This window comes from Prionailurus bengalensis, chromosome B2 (assembly GCF_016509475.1).
Source record: "Prionailurus bengalensis isolate Pbe53 chromosome B2, Fcat_Pben_1.1_paternal_pri, whole genome shotgun sequence".
Lineage (NCBI taxonomy): Eukaryota > Metazoa > Chordata > Mammalia > Carnivora > Felidae > Prionailurus > Prionailurus bengalensis.
In genome coordinates this window covers 3,587,292-3,612,213 of record NC_057349.1, presented here as the reverse complement: position 1 = coordinate 3,612,213, position 24,922 = coordinate 3,587,292, and the positions used below count along the sequence as shown (strand labels likewise).

Here is a 24,922-nt window from a genome sequence, read left to right as displayed (position 1 = left end):
GTTGGAACAGACTGCCAACGTGGTGGCTCTAGGGAAGGGGGGAAGGGGGTGGGGAAGCCCTTCCCACGAGTCTCGGTTCACCTTTTCGCCTGTGAAACTCACGCTCGCGAGGGCGGCCCGGCTCCGCGCGCGCGGCCCCGACCCTGGGCTCCCTGCGCGCGGCCGTCCCGGGTTCCAGGTTCAGCGTTTCCCCGCGCGCGGCCCCGGCGCCGGCTCCGCGCAGCGCAACGGCGAGGGCGCGCGAGTGTCTCCAACGTTGGGGTCCGCGCCCGCCGCTGGGGGCCCTGTTAGCCCGGTGATGTCTGAAGAGGCCTTCTGTCGGAGAAATTTCAGACACACCCAGGACGCAGCATAACGAACTCCCATCGTACCCACCGCCCAGATACGGCCACCACCGGTGGCACCGTCTAACCCCAGAGCCACACCCTGCCCGCAACCTGTGACCTTTGGGCACAAACCCGAGATGTGTTCTCCTTTCTCCCGCTCCTGTGTCTCGAAGAGATCGGTGTGAAGGACGGAAGAGGGGACAGGACCAGCCCAAGCCTCCTGTCCCCTCTGCAAACACACCAGGAGTGGAGGACAATCACCTTTCAGATGAACCGAGTGCGCGGGTGGGAGGCCGCCTGCACCTTGGGGATGTCCCCGCGCTGGGACGCGTGCAGACAAACGAGGAGGTCGAACTTGTACACGCGGGTTCGCTCGTGACCCAAGACACCTGCTCTGCTCCCAGCCGATCGCAGCTACTGCGAAATTCGAAGGAGCTGGGCCTGCGGAAGCCCTGTCTGCTGCGCGCCGTCAGGGGGACGAGACCACCCACAGCTTTCCTCTAGCTTTCCGCCGTGAACTTAGACATGGCACGCATGTTTGAGACAGTCGTGTAGCTTCTCGTAGAATATCATGCTCAGCCTGTTTGCTAATAGTTTGGTGTAAAACCCAACATTTAAAAATGATCTCGAATGGTAATTTTCAGGAACAGCAAGGAATTAGGAGGGTTTGAAGATTCCTGCTGTCCTTTTCAGTCTGTCTTTGGGGAAGCCTGTTCCCAGCAACCAAACGGCTGGTAGAAGCTACCAAGTTTTAAGCAGAATGAATTCTGGAATGCTGTTGCAAGAGAGGAAAGGAGAACAGGGCAGTCCTGTGGCCCACGTGACGCAGGACAGAGCAGGTGAAACGCCTCGTGTCTAAAGACTTATATCCTTTTTGCTGGAGTCCCAACTACTGCAGTTTTCAGTCTTGAAAAATTGCCACAGCCTTTTCAAATCCCATCCAAGATCTGGATTCACTCTGATAAATTTGCTCCACTTTTAGCTCAACACGTTTAGAAATTCCACAAAGAGCCTGAGCCTACGATGAGCAGCTTTTCCAGAATACTTTCCTGGAATCCATTTCTTGGAGTGACTGGAAAAAAAACTCACCTCTCTTAAAGTAATACAAAATGACACTAGGCTGGCAGGCAGACTCTCGGCCAAACGTCACTGAACTTTTCTTTCACTCAGCGATAGAACACGGACAATTGGAAACCAACCAACAAACAAATCTTTGAACCCTCTTACCATACATATCTCTTGGTGCAGAAGCTCACACATTTCTGTTGGGTGTTTTCCTAGGAGGAGAATGAGCCTTCCTCGTGGATTCAGACTTGCACGTTTCCTGTGTGTCCGCCTGAGTAGGGTAGGTTACACTGCAGTCACAAGCATCCCCCCCTCTGCAAATCATGATGGCTCGTAACCGGAAACTCTTCGGCGTCATATAAATCAGTCATGGTTTGCCTGGTGGGCTCCTTGTGGATCCCCAACAACTCAGACCATATTTTGTCAGGGGAAGGGTCAAGAGGGGTGTGGTGGATGGCTCACTGGCTCTCCAACTTCCAGGAGGGACATCTCATTTGTCAAAACAGTTGTGTCACACGGCCACATCTACTTCTAAAGGAGTAACGAACTCTAGTCTTAGATATGGGACAACACAATGTCAGGAGATTTTTGAAAAGCAATAGTGTCCATTACAGTTCACCACGCAGCCACCAACAATTCTGCCCACCCTCCTTCCTAAAAGCCAAACACGCTTGGCTTCCCCTGGGGGGAGACAACATAGAAGTCCATGCGAACGTCAGTTTGCTGAAAGTCTAGCATCTCTGAGGGATGCACGCTGGTTCCTTCGCTGGTGAAGGATTTGCATTTGTTTCTACGCGGCTCTTCATAAATGCAACTAGGTCTGTCCAAATGTGACATTTAGGACGACTAAAACTCTTGTATGTGATACAAAACATCAGCTTGAACGCACTGGAGATTTAAAAATAGGGTAAACACAAATTTGTGCAATTGCATAATATGCTGCAAATAGTAAGTACTACGGGTAAAAGAACAACAGGGTAAGTTGGGAATCGGTGATAAGGAGGCCGTGGGCAGCAAGAAACAGACTGCTTAGCAATGGCGTCGAGTTGGTGTTGAGGTTTCCGTATGGATGACCAGTTTTCTTTTGTTTTTAATTACTTCTATTGAAATGTAATTTAAACACAGTAAAAGTCAGGGGCTCCTGGGGGGCTCAGTTGGTTAAGCATTTGACTCTTGATTTTGGCTCAGGTCAGGATCTCACGGTGTGTGAGATCGAGCCCTGGTGTCGGAGCCTGCTGAAGATTGTCTCTCTCCCCCCTGCCCCTCTCCCCTGCTTGTGCACTCTCTCTCTCTCTCTCCAAAACAAAACAAAACAAAACCCCCCCACACACATAGTAAAATCCATTCCTTTTAAGTCTTTTTAAGTGTATGTTCGGTGAGTCTTGAAAATTATATTCAGTCACAGAACTACCACAACCATCATGATATAGAACCTTTTCATCCCTCCAAAAGGTTTACTTCCGCCTTCAGAAGCACTGATCTGCTTTCCGTCGCAGTACTTTTTGCAAAAGTCTAGAGAGAGACTCGCGCAGAGTGCGGCTGGGAGCCTGGCTTCCTTTACCTAGCAGTGCTGTTGGGATTCACCGGGTGTATACCCATGGTTCATTCCCTCTTACTGGTCAGTAGCCCATGGTAGGGATGTACTACGATTTGTTTCTTCACTCACCAGCTAACGAAACTTGGTATTGGTTTTCTTGTTAATAACAAAACTGCTTGTTATGGACCGAATAACCACCCCCCGCCCCGTTCCTATGTTGAAGCCCTGATTTCCAGTACATCAGAATGAGACTGTATTTGGAGATGGACCCTGAAAGACATTACTGCACTCATTGTGTGCCTTGACCCGATCTGGCTGGCATCTTTATAAGAGGAGGTGATGAGGACACAGAGAGAGTCGCTAGGAGCATGTGAGTACAAAGTAACTACCGTGGAAGGAGGAAACAAGAAGATACCCTTCTGAGGCCAAACAGAGGCCGCAGAAGAAATCAACCCTGCTGACACCTTGATCTTGGGCCTCAGCTTCCAGAGCTGTGAGGAAATAAATTTCTGTTGCTTGAGTCACCCAGCCTGTGGCGCGTTGTCATGGCGGTCCTCACCGACTATTACGTGGCTATAAATATTTCGGGTGTAAGTCTTTGTGTGGACGTGCGTTTTCATTTATTTTCGGTAAATAACATAGGCATGGGACTGCTGGATCCTATGGGAAGTGTGTATTTAACTTTCAAAGAAACTACCAGCTGTTATCCAAGGGGGCTATACCGTTTTACATTCTCATTGCAGTTCGTTTCTCCACATCTTAGCACAGTCAGTCTTTTAAATATTGGCCATTCAGAATCGTAAGGAACACTGTAACACATTCACATGTCCCACCCACATTTATGGGGAGGGGATTATTCAGATATTCTAAGAGGTGGGTGAAAATCTCGGGGTCGTCTTAGATTTCAGCCTCCTTTGATGAATGTGTGGAGGCATCTCCCGGGGCTTAATCTGCATTTCCCTCGTGGCTAATGATGTCTACCTGTTCAGGTAGTTATAGGTCATCTGCACATCTTCGGTGAAATGTCTGTTGAGATCCTTCCCTTTTTGAAAAAAATTGAATGGTTTGCCTCCTGATTGAGTTGTGAGAATGCTTTATACTGGATAAAAGTCTTGTATATCAGATGTTTGTTCTGCAAATACTGTCTCCCAGTCTGTGGTTTGACTTTTCATTTTCTTAGTGGTATCTTTTGAAAACAGCTCTCTCTCTCTCTGCCCCTCCCCCACGTTTTCTGTCTCTTAAAAATAAATACGTAAACTTAAAAAAAAAAAAAAGGAGAGAAATGTACTAGACCATATATTCTTAGTTTCTCATGAGAGGGAACAGAATAACTACATTTAATATGAATTATGTGTTGGCAGATTTCTCATAGAAATCACTAGGTAGGATCTTCTGAAGAAAAATGTATTTTTTCAAGACTACAGTTACAAAGTATTTTTAAATAAGAAATACTCTTTTATAGATAAACTTACCAGAAATCTTTTCTAAGGATACATCATCGAGAAATGTCTGTCCAGATGGCTTACTGTTTTCTCCAACCCTGTTCAACCAGGAAGCCAAACACCATTACAGGTGTTCATTAGCAATGCATGATAGCATCCCCCCCCCCCCAATAAATGTCTACCTTGCTCTTCTCAAAATTGGGGAGGGGCGTATTTCATTTACTTGGTCCACTCTAATATGAGGCACTCAGTTCCTAGACATACACTCGCATACGCGATGCCCCTCGTGGTTTGGGTCTAGCACATTTCCGTCTGTACACTTTCCTTGTCTTTCAACAAGGAGAAATGCAATGTTTCCAAAATGAACTTGGCAGTGTCTCTGCTTTAAGACAGTAGAGCCCTCTTCAACCCAGTTATCTATATTTAGGATAAGTTATCATTTATCGGCCACTATAACAGGTGTTAAGTGACCGGGACAGCGGGGCCGCAGTAGGGATAAGGGTGATGGGCCTCAGGAAGCAGGATATGGAACATGGATGGTGGTATTTCCTTTTTTAAAGACCTGAAACAGGCAGTAAAAAGAACTTAAGTTCTTATGAATATTGATTTTTTAATATACCTCTGTGATCGCGACCCCTATCAGTTTTAGAACATTTCCAGCACCCTAGAAAAAAATCCGCACTAGATTTTAAAAATAGAATCCAAACAAAACCATTGGGAGAAACATTAAAGTATTCTAACAAGTCTTACCACCAATCCTTTGATAGCTCAGTTGGTAGAGCGGAGGACTGTAGGCGTGTGGTTGTGGTCATCCTTAGGTCGCTGGTTCGAATCCGGCTCGAAGGACTTGGCCTTTTTGAAAGGTTTTCGGTGACACTGCACACCTGGTCCCTTAGCGCGTGTAGGAAAACTTGAACACAGTTGGGCGGACAGATGAACTCGTAGGACTGAAAAATAATAAAAACAATAGTAAACGACCCCCAGATACGTACACAAAAAGCTGTTTATGTAAGTCGGGGTCTCCAGGAAGGCTGACTTTTCAAGGAGTTTGGGAAAGGGAAAGGGTCATGGGGAGGGCGGACAACCGGAACGACGTCTTGACCCAAAGTTTACAATTCATTTTGGAGGCCGGGTGGTCTTTCTGGACTCTCTGTTATGCTGATATTTAAGCGCATAAACATTTAATTAATGGCAACTTGAAACACACACAAGGTCGAGAAAACAGCATATGTTACCATCGCAGCCATCACATGGGTAGAACAGGAAGCATCTATTTCCGCAGATGCCCCCCCCCCCTTCCCACCTCGGCCTCTTGAAGCAGTGCCGAGATGTGCTCTCACTTCATCCGTAGTTGCTCGGTGCTTTGAAGACGGAAGAATGACATACGGGACCGAGTCTGTGCCTCTTACCGCCCTCTCCCGCCTCTGAAAAAGGAGCGGCGGGCAAATGATAAAAGTTTGCTTTCGTAACATTAATGAAACCGGCGTGTAGGAACTCGAGTTTATTAGATCTTTCGCCCACTCCAGGAAGAGCGTGGCGCTGCGTTCCTGCAGGAATATACTGGGAGGCTCTCTGGCAGGAGCTGCCACCTAGGAAGGTAGCTTGTGGACGGACACCTGCGCCCCCTGCTGCGGTCCTCTGGGTTCCTCGGCGCCCTCGCCTGTTCCAGCGGGATGGGAATTTCCGTCCGGCTGCAGCGAGGGCGGGTCTAAGTTACGCTTAAACTCGCCCCGGGCCCCTTCCGGAAAGCGGGCTGGAGGGTTTGTCCGCATTCCAGGCCGCGCCCCTTTCCGCCCCACTGCAGGTGCGCGTGGGAGGAACGGCGGCTCCAAGAGCACGGAGACGGCGCCCCCGGCTGGGCGCGTCCGCGCGCGACGGGACAGGGCGGAGCCAGGCACCTGCGGGAGAGAGGTCTCAGCAGGAGTGCAAGGACCGCCCGCGGGGCCGTCCGCACAGACAGGTCTCGCGAGACCAGGGTTAAGCGCACCGCCCGGGGGGCGGTCCCCAGACTCAGGGCCGTGTGTCTGTGTGCCAACAGGTGTTTATAATATAAACACGAATCACGTACCCGTACAAATGTATGATAGGCGCCAAGCACGTATTTAACGTTAGGGCAGTAACTGTTACACATGACCATTTGGGGGACATCTTTACGAAATCAAATCTAAAATGAATACTTTAAAGTAAACAAAATACTTGTAAACTACTTGAGGTCACAACTGAAATTTTCAAAATGCAAATCTCCCTTCCAAAACCTGTATTTGCGAAGCTACATTTCCAAAACTTAGAAACATTCACAACTCGCAGCTAAATTTTGAAAAATAATTCAAATTTCAAAACTCAAGACAATTTTAAAAACTGAAGTAAACTGTAAAAGGTGGAACAGCCCCCAACCGGAGGCACAGCCGGGTCCCTTGGGTAAAATGCTGTTTTGATCGCTGACGCACAGAAACCTCTCCCAGCTTCCCAGTTTTCCAGCATTTCCAGGAAGAGCCTGCTTCCCGCCTTTCTACACCTCACTCAGGCGTTCTCCAGGGCGCGTTAACACTTGGGGACCCACCCGCTCGGCTTCTGCCTCTGGGCCTGCTCGACCCCGGGTCCCACCCGCCAGCTTCGGATCTCGCGGCCGCTCCGGCCCCCACTTCCGCTCTCTCCACCCAATCTGGTTCTTCCATTTATCTCCGCCCGCGTCGGTCCCGCCCCCTCGCCGCCGGCCGGCGTACTCGGTGCGCGGCAGCCGGCGCGGCGCGGCGCTTTACGGCTGTCGTGCTTCTGGTCCCCGCCAGCATGGAGGCCGAGGAGGTGGAGAAGGAGGCTGCGGAGCAGGAGCCCCCAGAAGCGAGAGACCAGAAACCAGAAGCGGAGGAGGAGCAGGAGGAATCCGAAGAGGCGGCTTGCGGCGGCAAGAAGCGGGTAGTGCCGGGTATTGTGTACTTGGGCCACCTCCCGCCCCGCTTTCGGCCTCTGCACGTACGGAACCTTCTCAGCGCCTATGGCGAGGTCGGGCGCGTTTTTTTCCAGCCGGAGGGTAAGAGCGGAGGCCCTGGCTGTGCGGGCAGCAGGGTGGACTCGCCCGCGCGTCGCGTGGCCCGGGTTATGCGTGTCCGAGGCGCTGTGGGGCACGGGACTCGAGGCCGGCGCCCAGGGAGACGAGTGGTGCGCAAGCCTTTAAGGAGACGGGATTAGGTGTGGGTAGCGCCTTGCGCACAGATGGGTAGTTCTCGGGTGGTGAACTCTGGCTTCTGATGTCGACCCCGCGCAGCCCTCTTTCCTGAACCAGCTTTACCAGTTTACTGAGTGAGTACATCCTGAATAAAAGTCTCAGAGGCCTTGTCACACACTGAACCCATCCCCTTTGTCATCGCGGCCCGGGTCTAGACACTGTGTGGTCAGCTGACCCCAGCTCCCGCGCGGACACTAATCGAATCGGGATTGGGGGCGTGTGAGAGTTGTAAGTAGAATGTTCGGAGCGGATCTGACGCAGGCGTTGACGTTTAAGGAAAGGAGTTAGACGTGGGGAAAGGGTGCACGGGGAATGGATGGAACTTGGAGTCCTTTTCCCGGGCAAAGGCCTGGAGGTGGGATCCTGGCCCGCGGGCGAGTGGGGGGTGAAGTTCCTTGGGAGCCACGTGGGCCCCTTAAACCTCTGCTGTGTCCTCGGCGCGCAGACGGGTTCGTGAGGCGCAAGAAGAAGGCGGCGGCGGCCTCGGCCACGGGAGGGAAAAAGCGGTCCAAGTACAGCAAGGACTACACCGAGGGCTGGGTGGAGTTTCGGGACAAGCGAGTGGCCAAGCGCGTGGCGGCCAGTCTGCACAACACGCCCATGGGAGCCCGGCGGCGCAGCCCCTTCCGTTACGACCTGTGGAACCTCAAGGTAAGGGGCGGACTTGTCTGCCTTCCCAGCCCTAGCCGGGGCTGCTCCGTTACCTCCTGTTGGCCCCACTCGCTCTCCTCTCCTCTGCCTTCCTGCCACGCGTTACCCACGTCCTTTCTCGTTTTTGTTGTTGTTGCTGTTCACAGTACCTGCACCGTTTCACGTGGTCCCACCTCAGCGAACATCTTGCCTTTGAGCGCCAGGTACGCAGGCAGCGCCTGAGGGCCGAGGTTGCCCAGGCCAAGCGTGAGACTGACTTCTACCTTCGAAGTGTGGAACGGGGACAGCGCTTCCTTGCTGCTGATGGGGACTCCGCCCGCCCGAATGGCACCTGGGCCTTTGCCCAGCGTCCGACTGAGCAGGAGCTGAGAGCCCGGAAGGCAGCTCGGCCCGGGGGACGTGAACGGGCTCGCCTGGCTAACGTCCAGGACCAGGCTCGCTCCAACCGAGGGCTGCTTGCCAAGATCTTCGGAGCTCCACCACCTTCAGAGAGCGTGGAAGAACCCTCACTAGCCAGGGACTCATGAAGGGCAGAGAGACCCCTTCTATCTCGTAGCCCTGATAATGTCTATTCAGGCAGACATTTTATTATCTTTCTCAGACCGGGAGTCTCTGATGAGTGCTCAGACCTTTTGTGGGCCTCTCCTCCCCGCTCCCACTCCTGTTGCCTGGCAAAGGCCCCTAGTTCATACTAGCATGAGTATGACTACTGCGCATGCCTGTTTCATTTGATTCTTGGCCGTCTGCCTCCTGCCCAGTGGGAGCCTCTAAAAATCCCACTTTCTGGCCTCAGGAAGAGCCTTTACCTCAAGCTAGAGTGGGAATGTGTAGTCCAGGCAACTTTTTTACCAACTGTAAGTGAAGGGTAGCGGCCACATCCTTTTTATTTAGAAAAGATTAACAGGGATGGGTTAATGGGGTGGGAGCCACCTTCCAAATGTATTTATAGAAAAGAAAAAATATATATATTTGTATACTTTTGTAGTTTATTGGTGCAGGGGGGGTGCATTTTATAAGTTCTAACTTCTGTCTCCTCATGTCCCATTAATGTCATCTCCTGGTCTCAGAGCCACCTCCCCCTCCCTCTCCACCTTCAGTCTGAACTCTTTTCTGTCTATCAGATTAATTTCTTAGCCCACTTTATCAATGATCTAATTCCACATTTACCAAGTCACTACATGAGGACATAGTGATAGTGGGTAATGACACACGGCCCTTGGCATTAAGAGTTGTAGGCCACTAGAAAGGGACAGATATTCAAGAAATAATGTCCAGAGGTACTGCAGGCATCGTGTAGAAATATATAAGGGCTAGAGGAGGAGCCATGGGAGGGCTTGGTTTATCTGGGAAGGTAAGCAGTGCTTAATACGGACCTGATCCCTCATCACGCTCTTCAGAGAGGGGTCAGTTGTCACCAAGTTTTCCATATCGCTCCTGAAAAGCGAACAGAAATCTGAATGAGCCTGATGTACTCCTGTTGTTGGAAACAAAGCTCCATGGATGGAGCGTCGGGTTCAAACCACTGTAAAGGGAGACAAAGCCTAGGAGGTAGGCACGGTGCCCTTCGGGTGGTCTTCTATGAATTAGGGTTTAGACAAGGGGGAGGGCTCACAAACAACACCAAAGCAGCTCTAGAAGCCGCACAGAATCCGTGGCAGCCACTAAGAAACGGAAAACTGAAGTGTTAAGAAACCTGGACGCAGCCTCATAGAACTTAAAAGCGGTCAGGGGCTCCTGGCTGCCTCGGTCCATGGAGTGAGCGACTCCCGATCTGGAGTTGGGTGTAGAGATCACTGAAAAAGTCTTAAAAAACACTAGTCACTGTCCAGTCTGTTAAACCTACAGCAAATAGTAGAGTGACTATAATAATAATGGATTTTGCTTGTGCAATTTAATTCCCCGCTCACCACCCCCCCCCCCACCACCGCCGCCGCTCCTCAATATAATTACTCATGTGTTTGGGTGAAGCAGATTCATCCACTTCTTTGGCTCTAAAATGATAAAATCTTAGTCCTGTTACGATTTTTATTCGATAGGCGCACTTTATGTGGGAGAATAAAAATGACCTTACGGTTCAAAATGATGGCTGTTGGGTGTCACATTTCCGACGTCCCTAACCCTCTCATACCCGTCTGATAAAAACCTCTGTGTAACGTTACACCCTCAGTCTTGGGAACTTGATACCCTTGTTTCTGTGTTCATTTCTCATGAGTTTGTTTCCTGTGGGTCGTTTCCTCAGGTCATGATGTCTTCCCAAGTGAGCGAGAAAAATTCCGTGTCAGAATCTGACAAGCTGTCATATTCACTTATTCAGGATTCCCAGTGCCACTGTCACCTTTGGTAGATAAAGAGAATGTCGAGAGTGAGAAATCTCTTCCCCTTAGGTTGCTAACAATTTAGGAAGTAAAACATGGGGCTCCGGAATTTTTTGAATGAAATAAACTGCTCAGGCTGGGTGGCGTCAGGTGTCAGTATATTCAAGGTCAGCATCCAAGGCTCCGGTACAGTAGTTCGTACAAAGAGTTTACCCGCAGCCTGGAAAACTGGGTAAATCACAGGCGGAGCGAGAAATGAAGATAAGAATGGGTGGAAGACAATGAGCTTCTGGGGAACCATCAGCTTGATTGCCTGCAGACCAAGCCCTTTGAGGGCAGGAAAATACCTTCTTTTACGCTTAAAATTTTATTTTCTGAATGTTGCCATGAGTAACCCTGACATGGGTCAATTTTAGTTGTACAAATGCAGCAATTGTGTACGTTCCCAGAAGTGGATTTGCAGAGTAATTTTGGTAGATCTTCTCAAAATGCCTTTTATGGAAAGTGTCAGGGACCCTTTGGGGGATTATAAGCGAGGAAAGTCAGATGATTTCAATGGAAGCCTGCACTCTGCCTCCGCGGCCCATTCCCGACGTCCAGAGCCCGAGGACCTGACTCGGGGACAGCCTGGGCCAGCTGGGTGTGGACGGCCGGGGTTCACGCTGCCTGATGGACCAACGCAGGTGAGGGAGAAGGAATCTGGAAACAAATTCAGTAGAATTAGGGACAGAATGACGGGATCGCGCCCACGTCTGGCTGCATCCTGAAGGCTTTCAAGCAAATAATCCGGGAACATGGGAACACTCCCTCTGTCGCAAGACGCCCTGGGGAGCTACGTTAGCTCGGTTTTCACAAACGGATTTTGTCCGACAAAATTTCCGAAAACCGGAGTCCTTAAAGGGAAGGACCGTCCCTGGGTGGGCTCGAACCACCAACCTTTCGGTTAACAGCCGAACGCGCTAACCGATTGCGCCACAGAGACGGGGACGCTGGGAACCCTCTTGTCAAACATGATCATGTCATTTTCCCGGTCCAGACCGTGGGATATACTCAAGAAACGAACCTTTTGCCGGGCATGTATATTGAAGAAATGTTCCCTCGTTTCCTGGTTTCTGTTGTTCCTATGTTTTTGAAAACAAATTTTGACAATACAGATATTATTCTTAGAGAGGAACCTCAGAGTGTTGACTGGGTGGGGGGCTGGGCGCAGGACTGCTGTTTAGCCTGAGAAAGTGTGATTATAATAATAATAACAACAATAATAATAATAATAGTGAAGGACATCTGGACCGAATTTCTTTTCAGGTCGATAAGAGAGCTTTTGCTAACACTCCGGTTGATAGGGAAGCCCCTGGACGGGTTCTGTACAGGTGAAGATCCCTTCAATGGGAAAGATTCCAGTAAGAGAAACGCAGAAAGGAAAACCATTTAGGGGACAGTCTGAAGGCTCATCAGTGGATCCTTAAATGATCAGGTAAAAGTGTACTTGCCCGGAAATAGGATATTCTCACGTACCAAAGCAGCAGCGCAGAGATCTCTTGCTAACTGCAAAGAGAAAAGTCTTTACAAAATGACCTCTGTCTCCACTTACACCAGGGATCAAATTGAGCACCATTAACAATGGGGCGGATTAACATCGGCACTTCCTGGTGAAGTCACACGGGCACGCCCACATGATCTTCTGGCCAAAAAGGATTAACTTGGATGTCATTTGATAACTTCTGGCCTCCTTGCTCCATTTAGCTATTGCCGTGGAACAAGATGCTGAAAAACGTTGGTGACTGTTTCAATCATGGCTCTTCCAGAGAAGCAGAACATATGTAATATCTCTTCTCTCTCTCATCTCTCTATCTCAGTTCCTTTCTCCAGAGATCTCCCCCTATTCTAGATCCATCTACCAGTCCTCAATCAATCCATCATCTATCTATCTCATCCCTTACCTATCTGATGGGCTGATGTGTATAGAGCTGGCCAGCAAGCTAGAACGCAGACAGGATTTCTGTGTCACAGTCTTGAGACAGAATTTCTTCTTCAGGGAAAAAAAAAAAAAAAAAAAAAGGAACGAAACATGAAGAATTTAAAATGTTGGTTGAGTAAAATAAGATCTCGGAGATTCCAAAGTCAAAACATCCACTTAAGGGTCCTCAGCACAGACTTGAGTATTTTGGGATATAGCGTACATGGAAAGGTCTGGAAGGCTGGAAAGTAGTGCGAAATAGACAGTAATATGTCCCTGGAGAGAGCCCCAGCTGGGAAAACGCGATCAGAAAAATTAAGGTGTGATGTAATTTTCTTTGCTTGGAGAGTAATAATAAGTAGCCAAAGCGTGATACAAAGTGCGACAAACGGGAGGAATTGTGTGCAGAGGGGGATGGGGGATGTGAGAACTCTATTTCTTGTGGGGTTTTTCCCTGTATTTCTGATTATTCTTTTTTTTATTAAAAAAAACTTTTTACCGACTTCAGCCAGGTCACGATCTCGCAGTCCGTGAGTTCGAGCCCCGCGTCGGGCTCTGGGCTGATGGCTCAGAGCCTGGAGCCTGTTTCCGATTCTGTGTCTCCCTCTCTCTCTGCCCCTCCCCCGTTCATGCTCTGTCTCTCTCTGTCCCAAAAATAAATAAACGTTAAAAAAAAAAACTTTTTAAATGTTTATTTATTTTTGAGAGACAGAGAACATGAATGGGGAGAGGCAGAGAAAGGGAGACACAGAGTCTGAAGCAGGCTCCAGGCGGTGAGAGCCTGACGCAGGCCTCGAACTCACAAACCTGTGAGATCATGACCTGAGCTGAAGTCAGATGCTTAACTGACTGAACCACCCAGGTGCCCCAGTGATGATTTTTTCTACAAATCTAAAACTGCTTTAAATAATAGTCTATTAAGTTAAATCAATCATATGAAAAAGGAGGGGTGTTACTGACCAGACTCAAAACACGATCAAAGGGAAGTTTCTCGAGCACTGTTACCTGTACCTGTATTCAAATTAGGATCCCGGAAATGGGCCTTTGGTCTTACGGTGAGGACACAGTGATCACACCTGGAATTCTCCCAAAATGCCCTTTGCTCTGCAAAGTATAATTCAATGTGACAGCAGCCGTAGTCTACCTTTTCATTCAGTGACGCATCTTTAATATCTCCCTCCTGCTTTATTGGGTCATAGCAATCAATCCGCTAAGTTCCATAGAGGGACATAATAAGATGAAACAAATCATGTTTGCTGTTCTATTATTCCCCATAGAATTCACTTCGGAGTGAATTTAGTAGACTGTTCAGTTTGGGAGACTTGTTTCAGAATGTACCGGAAGGTACCTCTCTGGAGAGGTAGGCAGAGGGGTGGAGGGGCGGAGGGGGTGCTGAGTCAATGCTGTAAACTTTGGTTAAATTAAAAGTGAAGAAATCACAGGGTGCTAAGGCGAATATATTTTGGGGAGCAACTGATTGAATTCCACTCATCTTACTGAAGAAGAAGGTAGGGACCCAACAGGCTAAATGTGTTAACCCACCGGCATGTGGCTTATAAGCAGCAGAGCAAAGGTCAACCACCCGACTTCCTGATTCTCTCTCAGGGTTCTTTTTACAACACACCAGGCTTCACAGACTTGTTCCCTGTATCCAGGCCGTGGGAGCGTTGCGACCGTTTGTTATGGTGTTTACCCCACCCTCCTATCACAATGCAAACTTCATAAATGCACGTTCTCTTCACTGATATTTGCGCGTTGTCTACAATCATGTCCAGCCTCAGCAACCATTTGTTACATAAAGAAAAAGTTCTTCCACGGTGGTCGGGCCGCGTTCAACCTACTCACAGCCCTGCGCGTTCAGGCAAACCCCGAAAAAGACGCTTTCTGGCCAAGCCACCGCCAGGTTGCGTCATTTCCGGTGGTTGTCCTCCCAGATTTGAATGTTCTTGGAAAGAAATGATCGCACTTCATACACAGTAAGTGCTTAACAAATGTCACCTCCTTTCCACCTCTCTTCCCTCTAGGGAGGCTTCTTTCCCTGCGGGTGTTTCATTTCCTCCAGCTAATACTCGAAATCCTTAGAGTACCTACTAGGATAGTGGGTGTCCCAGTGGGGAAATTTCCACAGGAACACATCACAAACGATGTATACGGAAACTGCACACTTCAAGCAGAGAGGCTCTGGCCTCGGGTGGGAAGTCCCACGAGAGACTCGGTCGCTGAGCGATGGGGCTTCCAGAACTGGTTTTCCTAACAAGGGGTCCGGTTGGGTGATGCCTCCCTCCTCTGAATTCCGCCTAGACAAAGTCTGTATCACAATGAAGTTCTTGGCTGATCTCTTATTTGAAAAGCATTTTGCGTGTAAGTTTTATTTCCCCCGTAAAAGGAAACCGTCTAAAATCTTGAACGTTGAGGATACCTAAGAGAGAAGAAGATGAGAAGAACTTGAGGGACACAGCACCAGAGAATCCTCTCGGGACGTTTACCAACATACGAGGCCATCTTTTTAAGAAAGGACAATTTAGGGGCGCCCGGCTGGCTCCACCGATAGAGCATGTGACTCCTGGAGTTGTGAGTTCGAGCCCCACGTGGGTGCAGAGATTACTTAAAAATAAAATCTTTAAAAAGAAAAAAAAAAAAGGAGACCAGTTGGCAGCTAAATTTTGTAGGCGAAACATAAGAGCTTCACTGCATCAAGGCCCTCAAAGCTACACGAACTATTTTGAAATACATGGATTCAAGGGTGAAAACAACGCAACTTTCCATCAGCAGATGAGTGGATAAGCAAATTGTGGTGTACTCATACAACAGAAGATTATTCATCCTTAAAAAAGAATGAAATTCTGATACATGCTGCACAGAGATGCACCGGGAAAACATTATGCTAAGTGAAATAAGCTAGACACAAAAGGACAAATATCGTATGATTCCACTCGTATGAGGTACCTAGAATAGGCAAACTCATGGGGGTGGAAAGTAAGAGAGAGGTTACCAGGGGCTCGAGGAAGAGAGAATGAGAAGTTACTTTCTAATGGGAACAGAGTTTCTGTTTGGGAGGATGAAAAAGTTCTAGAAATTGACAGTGTGATGGCTATACAACATTGGGAATATACTTACCTTTTTTTACCTTTTTAATTTTGTTTTGATGTTTATTTATGTTTTGAGAGAGAGAGAGAGAGTGCATGTGGGATAGGGGCAGGATAGGGACAGAGGGAGAGGGAGACAGAATCCGAAACAGGCTCCAGGCTCCAAGTTGTCAGCACAGAGCCCGACGCGGGGCTAGAACTCACAAACTGCGAGATCATGACCTGAGCCAAAGTCAGACGCTCAACCGAGGGAGCCACCCAGGCACCCCATGGGAATGTACTTCATTTGTAAATGTACAAACGGTTAAAATAGTAAATTTTATGTTATATTTTATGAAATTTCTTTAAAAAACATGGATTTTGCATTTTCAATTTCAAAAATATGTTCACTATTAGATATTTGGGAGATAGACCTATAAACCAACAGAAATAATCACTGTAACCATTTTAATGAGCATATTCCCAATGTTTTTCCTATACATGTCTATATATATTAAAGTGGAATCATTCAGTACATATCACTGTATAACCTGCCTTTTAGTTTTTGCAATGTATCACGCATATCCCTTAGTGTTAGACACATACATTTTACGACTCACTTTGACAAGCATCCTTGTATGTGTATTTTGTCACACTTTTAATTGCTTCCTAATGGTATATTCCTTAAAATAACTTCAGATCAAATCCAAGAGGATTTGAGTGTTGAGAAAACTAAGGGAGAAATCCCTCGGAAAACAAAGGTAGGTATAACTCTAGAACAGACAGAAGAAAAAGATGAACGACTAAAAAAAGACATTGTTTTTTGTTTTTTTTTTTTTTTTTAATTTTTTTTTTCAACGTTTATTTATTTTTGGGACAGAGAGAGACAGAGCATGAACGGGCGAGGGGCGGAGAGAGAGGGAGACACAGAATCCGAAGCAGGCTCCAGGCTCTGAGCCATCAGCCCAGAGCCCGACGCGGGGCTCGAACTCACGGACCGCGAGATCGTGACCTGGCTGAAGTCAGACGCTTAACCGACTGCGCCACCCAGGCGCCCCGACATTGGGTTTTAAGTACCATGATCTACCTTGTAAACAGTCCCAGTGGTTTATGGTACAGCTATGCTCTAAGAGTTGCCCAACTCCAGTAAAATAGTTGTATTCTTAATGTTCTGTTCAACCTGTTTTTTCCGAATTTTAACATTTAAATAATGAGATGATATATAATACATAAAAATTAGGAGGTGAAAATGTCCTCTATTTTTAACATTCATAAAAATACTATTCTCAAAATCCTCCTAGAATTTTTCTATGCATTTACAAACATACCACTTTTTACAATAATGTACCTCCTACTTTGATAGTCTTGACACAAATATATTTTGGGCATTTCATCAAATGGAGTCACCGCAGTTGATTTAAATAGTTTATTTAACTTAGCATTTAAATCGTTTCCAATTTTTTGCTATATCACAATCTGGCTACAATAAATATCCATGTAGATATAGACACATAGATTTTTGTTATCAGTAGATTTATAGAACATCCTTAAAGTGTAATTACTGGGTTAAAGAATATATACATTAAATGTGAAAGCTACTATTCTACTTTCAAACCATTTCAGGCGTAAAGTTTGTTTCTCCAATAAGACTGTATATACATATATAAACTATTTGTACTCATACTAGTAATGTACAAGAGTGGTTTAGTCTATTTATAGACTGGGCGGCTTCTAAACTGCAGAAATTTATTTGTTACAATCTGGAGTCTGGAAGTCCAGGACGAGGATGCCAAAATGGGGGAGTTCTGGTGAAGGCCTTCTTCCCAATTCTGTTCAAGATGGCAGTCTTCTTGCTGGGCGCTCACATGGCCGAAGGGGCAAGGAGGCTCTCTAGGGTCTCTTCCATAAGGGCACTGACGCTATTCATGATGGTTTCACCCTCATGACCTAATCACCTCCCAAAGGCCCCACTGCCAAACGCCATGAAGCCGTAAGAATTTGGGGGAGACACGAACATTCAATCTATAAAGGTTTCTGTTTTTCCAAACTGCCAATACGGCTATTACTGTTTTTTAATTTTTGCTAATATGAAACATTACCAAGAGTTGGAAAATTCAAGAATAATCAAAGTCTTTTACATTACTTTGAATATTAATGTGACTCTTTTTTCTTTAATATGATTTATTGCCAAATTGGCTAACATACAGTGTGTAAAGTGTGCTCTTGGTTTGGGGGGTAGATGCCTGTGGTTCATCGCCTATGTACAGGACTCAGTGCCCATTCCAAGAAGTGCTCTCCTCAGTGCCCATCACCCATTTTCCCCTCTCCCCCACCTCCCCATCCACCCTCAGTATGTCCTTTGTATTTAAGAGTCTCTTACAGTTTGCCTCCCTCTCTGTTTGAAACTATTTTTTCCCCTTCGCTTCCCCCATGGTCTTCTGTTAAGTTTCTCAAGTTCCACATATGAGTGAAAATATATGATATCTGTCTTTCTCTGACTGATTTATTTCACTTAGCATAATACCCTCCAGTTCCATCTACGTTGCTGCAAATGGCATGGTTTTATTCTTTCTCACTGCCAAGTAGTATTCCTTATATATATAAACCACATCTTTATCCATTCATCAGTTGATGGACATTTAGGCTCTTTCCACAATTTGGCTATTGTTGAGAGTGCTGCTATAAATTGGGGTACACGTGCCCCTACGAATCAGCACTCCTGTATCCTTTGGATAAATTCCTAGCAGGGCTATTGGTGAGTTGTAGGGTAGTTCTAGTTTTAATTTTTTGAGGAACCTCCACCCTGTTTTCCAGAGTGACTGCACCAGTTTGCATTCCCACCGACAGCGCAAGAGGGTTCCCGTTTCTCCACATCCTCGCCAGCAGCCGCAGTTTCCTGAATTGTTCATTTTAGCCACTCTGACCGGTGTGAAGCGGTATCCAAATGTGGTTTTGCTTTGTAGTTCCCTGATGAGTGACGTTGAGCATCTTTTCATGTGTCTGTTGGCCATCTGGATGTCTTCATTGGAAAAGTGTTTACTCCTGAATGCGACTCTCTTTTCAAGTGTATATTGACTTTATTCCCTCAGGAACTCCCTGTTCACATCTTTTCCTATTTTTAGTTATTGATTTGTAGAAGCTCTTTTATAGCATGAATAGGAACACTTGCCTGTGACATATGGTGAGTAGACTTCCTCATCTGGTCTATGGGGCAATTAAGTAATGTTAAGTTTTTAGTTTTTATACTGTCAAGTCTGATAACTCTTTCATAATTTCTGACACTGATATTATGTGAAGAAAGGCCTTCACAACGAAGGATTATTATTTTTTAAATTATCATAAACTTTATTTTGGCACAACCATGATGTTATGTTTTACATGAAGAAAATAGTACATTTTTTCTAATGAAACCCCTCCAGACCGTTTTTTAGATTGGGTGTGGTGGGAATTTAATGCCTTTTCCCCAACCCTTAATGGGTTAAGCACATTTCAAATGAATGATCCTTTTCTCCATGACTTAAATACCAACTGAAAGATAAACTACTTCGGGGGCGCCTGGGTGGCTCAGTCGGTTAAGTTTCTGACTCTTGATCTCAGCTCAGGTCTTGATCTCAGGGTCGGGAATTCAAGCCCCAGTGGGGTCTGTGCTGGGCGAGGAGCCTACTTAAAAAAAAAAAATCCTTGCTATATAAATCACTGATCTGTTGTTTGGAATTTTTATTCCACAGCCTTTGGAGGAAAAACAACCCTTGATCTCTTCTAAGTATGGCAGTGGAACCTTCCATGTAGAGAGAACAGCGGGTTAGGAAACCCGTGTGGAGCGGCCCTAGCTGCTGCCTTACTCACATAGGCCTCTTTCAAGATTCATTTTTGTTGCTCTGGGATTTCGCCTCTTTAGGTCTTCTCTTTAGTTCCTACAGAAGCTGGAGGTTCGTACCTGAAGAGGCAAGCTCCCTTCCGCTTGATCTTTAACTCTGAGGCTTACTGCACACCCCCCTCCCCCACGAGGGAGGCAAACAGCAGGGACCCACACCAGCACCCCTCACACAACAGTCCTGCTGCAGCCAGCCTCTGACGACCACAGACATTCAAAGCAGCTCCAATGTGAGCATCAAGTTCCATACATGCCTCAGATATAAAATGGAACGTGACAGAATCCAGCAGAGAAGGGACCCGGTCTAGTTCTGATTCCATCATACGGACCTTTAGTACAGGCCCCTTCCTCACCATCTGCAGACTGGGGAAATCACTGTTATCCTCCGAGTTCCCGGGAACTGTGTATGAGACAATATATCAAAAAACAGCTCTAGAAGATGTAATTTACCATACAAATAGAAGGAATCACTGTGAAATACTAACAGTAGGCTTTCAAAGCTTGGGATGGCCTTAAATACTACACGGTGATACTGTTCAAAAGAAATATCATGTGAGCTTCATATGCAATTTAAAATTTTTTAGTAGCCATACGAAAGGAAAACGAAAAAAGAGACAAGTGTAATTTGAGTAATATACCTTATTTAACACAATATATCCAAAATACCGTTTAACATGAAATTGATATGTTATTAAGGAGATAATTTACATTCTTCTTTTTGCACGAACCCTTCCAAATCTAGTGTGTATCATATAAGTGTAGCATATCTCAATTTAGACCAAAATTTTATGTGCTCAATAGCTACATGTGGCTAGCTACCTTAATAGTGCAAATATATGGTGTAAATACTTATTTTAGAGAGTGGAAGACTCAGGTTCAGAGGTGTTAAGGGACTTTCTTCAAGGCCATCTGGTTTTATTATGGTAGAGTTTGGCTTAGAATTCCAATCTTGTAACCTACCTGTACTTTATTTTTGCACTCAGGGTGGTAGGGATCTAATTTTTTCTCCTGAGCTTTTATCTAACACCATTTACTGAGTGACTCATCCTTTCTGCACTAATCCAAAATGACACTTTTTAAGTACAGTAAATTCCTATATAATGCAGATCTGTTTCTGCACTTTGCGTTTTGCTTCATCTACTGTCTTCGGAGGAAAAGGAACTCTTGATCTCTTCCGTGTGTGTAGTGAACACCTTTCAGTGGTTTTCCATTTAATTTACACTGTTAACACCGACAAAACAATGCACGAGATTTTAAACATATCATATATACACACAGAACTCAGCGGAAGCACACGACACGTTTTATACATGTGGTTCTCACTGCAGAGCTGCGGCCAGGCCAGCCCCGGAGACCCCCATTCACAGGGACACAGGTTCAGACACAGACACACACAGGAACTCAGGCACACATAACTCGGCCCAACAGACAGACACAGGGAGTAGGTGTGGAGGGGCCGCAGTAAGGGGAGCGCGAAAGGAGGCCGGAGAAATGCGAACCACAAGCCCTAGATGGCAGCGGCAACGCGAAGCCTCCTCACCCGCCACAGAATCGCTGGGAGGCGGGAGGAATCGGCTCATCCCCTCGTGGAGGCTCGGTGGCAGGGGCGTGGCCAGAGGGTTGGGGGCGTGGCCAGAGGGCGTGGGGGGCGTGAGGGCGCGGGGAGAGGAAAACAGATGTCCGGAAGGAAGCCGGGGTGAGAATCCATGCCTTCCCCCGTTGCTAGAGACAAAAGAGACCGGCAGATGAATTGCAGTACTGGAGAGCACACCTTGCACTTCGGCTGAAAGATCGGCGATCTTTGGGAAAGCAGCTAAGTAGACAATTGAGAGAAGGCAGATTGTAGCACGATAGGAAATGAACACTTGGAAATGGAAGCAGTATAGACTTTAAGCTGGTAAATTTTGGAAGGGGAAAAAGAAAGAAAAAAACACCAGCCGATTAAAGGCAACCCAAACCTTTTCTTCTTTTTTAAACCGGGTACAAAAGGGCATCTGCACATATTTGAACACATGAGGCAAAATCTCCATGAAGGAGATGAATTTTCAAAACCTACAGAAAAGACAAATGAAGTAGGTTCCAGAGGCGGTGGCAGCATGGGCTGGGCAGGTTAAAGGAGTCAGCACATTTATTCCTCTGGGAGAAGAAAGGCGGGATAGATAAAAAGATGTGTGTTGAAGCGGTCAGGAGGGCCCTGACCGCCAGATATTTTGTTTTTCCGTGTAGGTGATCCGATGGGGGCGCCGAGGAGCGTAGAGGCGGCCAGCGGTGACTGTTCCAAACTCCGTCAGTCCCCCGCTCGGCCAGAAACACAGGGTTTGTACCGCCCATTGGCGAACCCTAAGGCCTTGCCGCCCCCGAAAACGACCACGAGCAGCTCCAACGTCCTCCGCCCGCACGTCGGGGCTCCCCGCTTAGAACAGGGGCTGGATTCAACCAGGAAGGTCCACTTAGAATTTCATACAAAGGCTCCTCCTCGTTTTCAAATATGTTAAGGCAACCTTCTGAGCCAGGAGTTAAGGTACGCGAGGGCTGCGGAGATTTCTCAAAATGGGCACGGAACATAAGAAACAGGAGCTACCCCACGGGTCCTCTCCTTTCCTCCCTAGACCTTAACCGCCAGTTACTTGACCTTAGCAGGTGCAGCCCCTCCGTGTCAAGGTTCCCCTGCCGGACAGGACGGAAGGACGGCCTCGGCAAGGGTCAACCGCTTTCAGCTTGCCCCACTGCTTCTAGAGTCCAACTGGAAGGCGAGGCCAAAGCTGTCGCCTGGGGCATGAAACGAGCAACTTCTACTGCGTGACGAGCTGTTTTTCCCCTCCAGGAGAAAGAACTATTTTCAACAAACGCTTACGGCCTCTGTGGGCGCTGGGACGCGCCTTCGCTCTTCCACCTCCCGAGACATCACTTCTGTCCCCATCGCTTGCAAGGGAAATGGCTGCTTCCCCAGCTCGTCTCAGCACTGCCCACCTGAATGTCGGCAGCAGGAGGGCCGCAGGCCTCGTTGGGGCACACCTCTCTACCCGCAAGCCGAAGCTGGGCCATTTTCCCTTCCCCTTTTCGTCCGCTGGCTGTCACACCTCCCCCTTCTTTCCTCCCAGTGAAAAAGCCACTTAAAACCCTGAAACCTATTCCATTAGGGGAGCAAACAGATACAAACGGAGGCACACGTGACAACGGGGGGAAACTCGGTGCCACCCCGCCGACACCACTCCGCCAAGGGGAGAGGTGGAACTGCGCCCCGGCGGATTCTAAATTCAAACTTCAAATTCAAAATTTGTCTTGATTTTGAGGTTGCAGGTGACTCACGTAAACAGATGTTTTGCTGTTACTGAATTTTAGCCCCAAATATGGTCAGTTTCAGCGGTGACTCCCTCCTGTGTTATTTAGGTAATGCCCGGCAGAGGCTCCAGAAGGATCCAATATCCACAGCAGAGCAGAGACAATATTCCTTCCAGGTCTCCGTTCACTTCTCCGCTTTCGCCTCAAAAACTCCTGGAACCCTAGAGCTGTTCTCATGGCCCTGATCGCCTCTACCGGGCCGAAGGGCCATGGGAATGTCAACTTTAGTTCTTTGTTTTGTGTATTTAATTAAGTAGAGCTGGCAACATTCTAAGATACTCACGTGGGCATTGCAAGGATCTGATCTGTGTCCACTGTGGAAGGATTCCTCCATATCGGCTTTGTTCTAACGCAAGTGTAGGGGAAATGCCTTTTCTTAGCAGAGACAAAAATAGAGTTTTTCAGAATAAAAGTTTATTTAAGAATTAAGGGAAAACAAAAACATTAAAGCATAGGAATACATTGACTGAATACAAGTGTCTCGTTTGGTCTGAAATCTTGAAAGGTCCTCTAACTACTTACCTGAGGTAGATTTAGGTTGGCACTGTCTCAAGAGAACCTCCATCCATCCCAGAAGTTACCTTCTAGTTTTGGTTACAGGCTCCCAAGTGGTCCTCTCCAACCTCAGGTTATGCTCTATGAACAACACCAACACCTTTCCCCCCCCAGTTAAAAGCCCTCACCCTCAGACCTGTCTCATACCCCTAATGTTCTCCTTTTGAGGGATGGCCCATCCTTAATTTACTTAAAGACGAGAGACAATTACCGGTAAGATTAGTTGAAAGAAGGGGCGAGTCACTGCCCTGGCGACGATACAAACTCTGTCCCCTTCTCCAAGTTCTAATGACTAACAAGTAGCCATACGGACTAACTGTCATCACCACCAGGCCATACGCCCGATACTATTTTAAGTATTACAACTGTCAAACATATACTAGTGACGGGCATGATTTGCACCGAAGAGAAACAAATACACCTTGCGTGTTTTGTCACACTGGGCCACTTTTCATGGTGTAAGAGCTGTGTATGAAAATTACTAAAACACGTCAGATCGAATAAACTTCCAGCAATTGTTTTCAAACACAAACAAACAAAAAAGCAAAAACGAAAACACAAACAAAAAATCCCCTAGAATCAGATTCCTTATTATCACTATATGCTCTATCCACCGACCCTAAGATTATCAAGATCATCAACCAGTCATTAGGATCAAAGCTTAGAGCCACACACAAGGTAGCCACTGGCCACCCATGAGTCCGAATGCCAACACTCTCTGGAGTTGGGGGATTTGTTAAAATAAACCAGAGAACCCAGACTAGCAACAACATACTGACTCACCAGTCTATAGTCCCAAATACTGGAGGAATCTTAAGGATTTATATTAAATGTCTTTTAATCCGCGAGAAGGAAAAAACCCCTCAGAATTGTCCGTTAATAATCCCTGGATTAATTATAGTATTTCTAGAGAATGTTAAAGATAATCATAACTATCCTGGTAAATTGCAGATGCGTGCTCATCCTTAAACCTCTGATGAATCTGCCAACTACTTTTCCCTTCTAGCATTTAGAATCCTACATTCCGAGCCAAACAGATACCTTGTGTTGTGGTGACTGCAATCCTTTCCCTGGGAATAAAAAGTATTCTCTTTTCTTGGCAGAACTGAAATAAACGAAAAGCGTATCATTATGGGGCTTGATTTGCTATCAACAGCAGGGTAACAGAGTGAAAAGAACACCAGCTTTGGAGTCGGGATAATCAGAATCAAGAAGTTTAGCTCCTCCATTAATAATGCATCATTATGTGTTCTTTTCTGCTCCTCCATTAATAATGCATCATTATGTGTTCTTTTCTGTGCCTGCTCAGGCTTAAACCTTTCTTTTGGTTTCCCTTAATCAGCCTGCGAGGATCTGAAGAGCGGGTCTCATCACTGAAAGAGACGTGATAAGGTCCCAACAACGTGCACGCTAGCAACGTCATGACGGTTCTGCTGAAATTTGCACTTCTGAGTTGGAAAGAAATCAATCTCTAAAGCGGAGATTTCGAAAACCAGCGATCATCTCAAAGGTATTTCAGGGAAAGGAAACTTTTGAGGGGATGCCTTAACTCACACTAAAATACACAAGC

The 24,922-nt window shown here is 46.9% G+C and overlaps 1 protein-coding gene, 1 long non-coding RNA gene and 2 other non-coding genes across 4 annotated transcripts; 2 read left to right on the top strand and 2 right to left on the bottom strand.

Moving 5' to 3' along the window:
- Positions 1-1,459: 1,459 nt before the first annotated feature.
- On the bottom strand, positions 1,460-6,920 carry LOC122490323. The gene is made up of 3 exons (XR_006299125.1): positions 5,606-6,920; positions 5,121-5,317; positions 1,460-2,279 (listed from the first exon to the last, which is right to left on the bottom strand). It is a non-coding gene; the product is annotated as an uncharacterized LOC122490323 (long non-coding RNA).
- TRNAY-GUA lies at positions 5,128-5,216 on the top strand. The gene is given in 2 exon segments: positions 5,128-5,164; positions 5,181-5,216. It is a non-coding gene; the product is annotated as a tRNA-Tyr (tRNA).
- A 151-nt stretch (positions 6,921-7,071) lies between the features above and the next one.
- Positions 7,072-10,327, top strand: ABT1 (activator of basal transcription 1). The gene is made up of 3 exons (XM_043592884.1): positions 7,072-7,398; positions 8,039-8,244; positions 8,391-10,327. Exons 1-3 carry the CDS (start codon positions 7,158-7,160, stop codon positions 8,769-8,771), a joined length of 828 nt encoding a protein of 275 aa, XP_043448819.1. The 5' UTR covers positions 7,072-7,157; the 3' UTR covers positions 8,772-10,327.
- Positions 10,328-11,467: 1,140 nt separating this feature from the next.
- On the bottom strand, positions 11,468-11,541 carry TRNAN-GUU. The gene has a single exon. It is a non-coding gene; the product is annotated as a tRNA-Asn (tRNA).
- Between the last annotated feature and the right edge of the window lie 13,381 nt (positions 11,542-24,922).

Bases quoted from the DNA above. Each gene is read 5' to 3' on its own strand.
- ABT1 (XM_043592884.1), top strand. From the start codon at position 7,158: ATGGAGGCCGAGGAGGTGGAGAAGGAGGCTGCGGAGCAGGAGCCCCCA. The intron at 7,399-8,038 runs GTAAGAGCGGAG...CTCGGCGCGCAG, and splicing joins CGTTTTTTTCCAGCCGGAGG to ACGGGTTCGTGAGGCGCAAG. The intron at 8,245-8,390 runs GTAAGGGGCGGA...TGCTGTTCACAG, and splicing joins ACGACCTGTGGAACCTCAAG to TACCTGCACCGTTTCACGTG.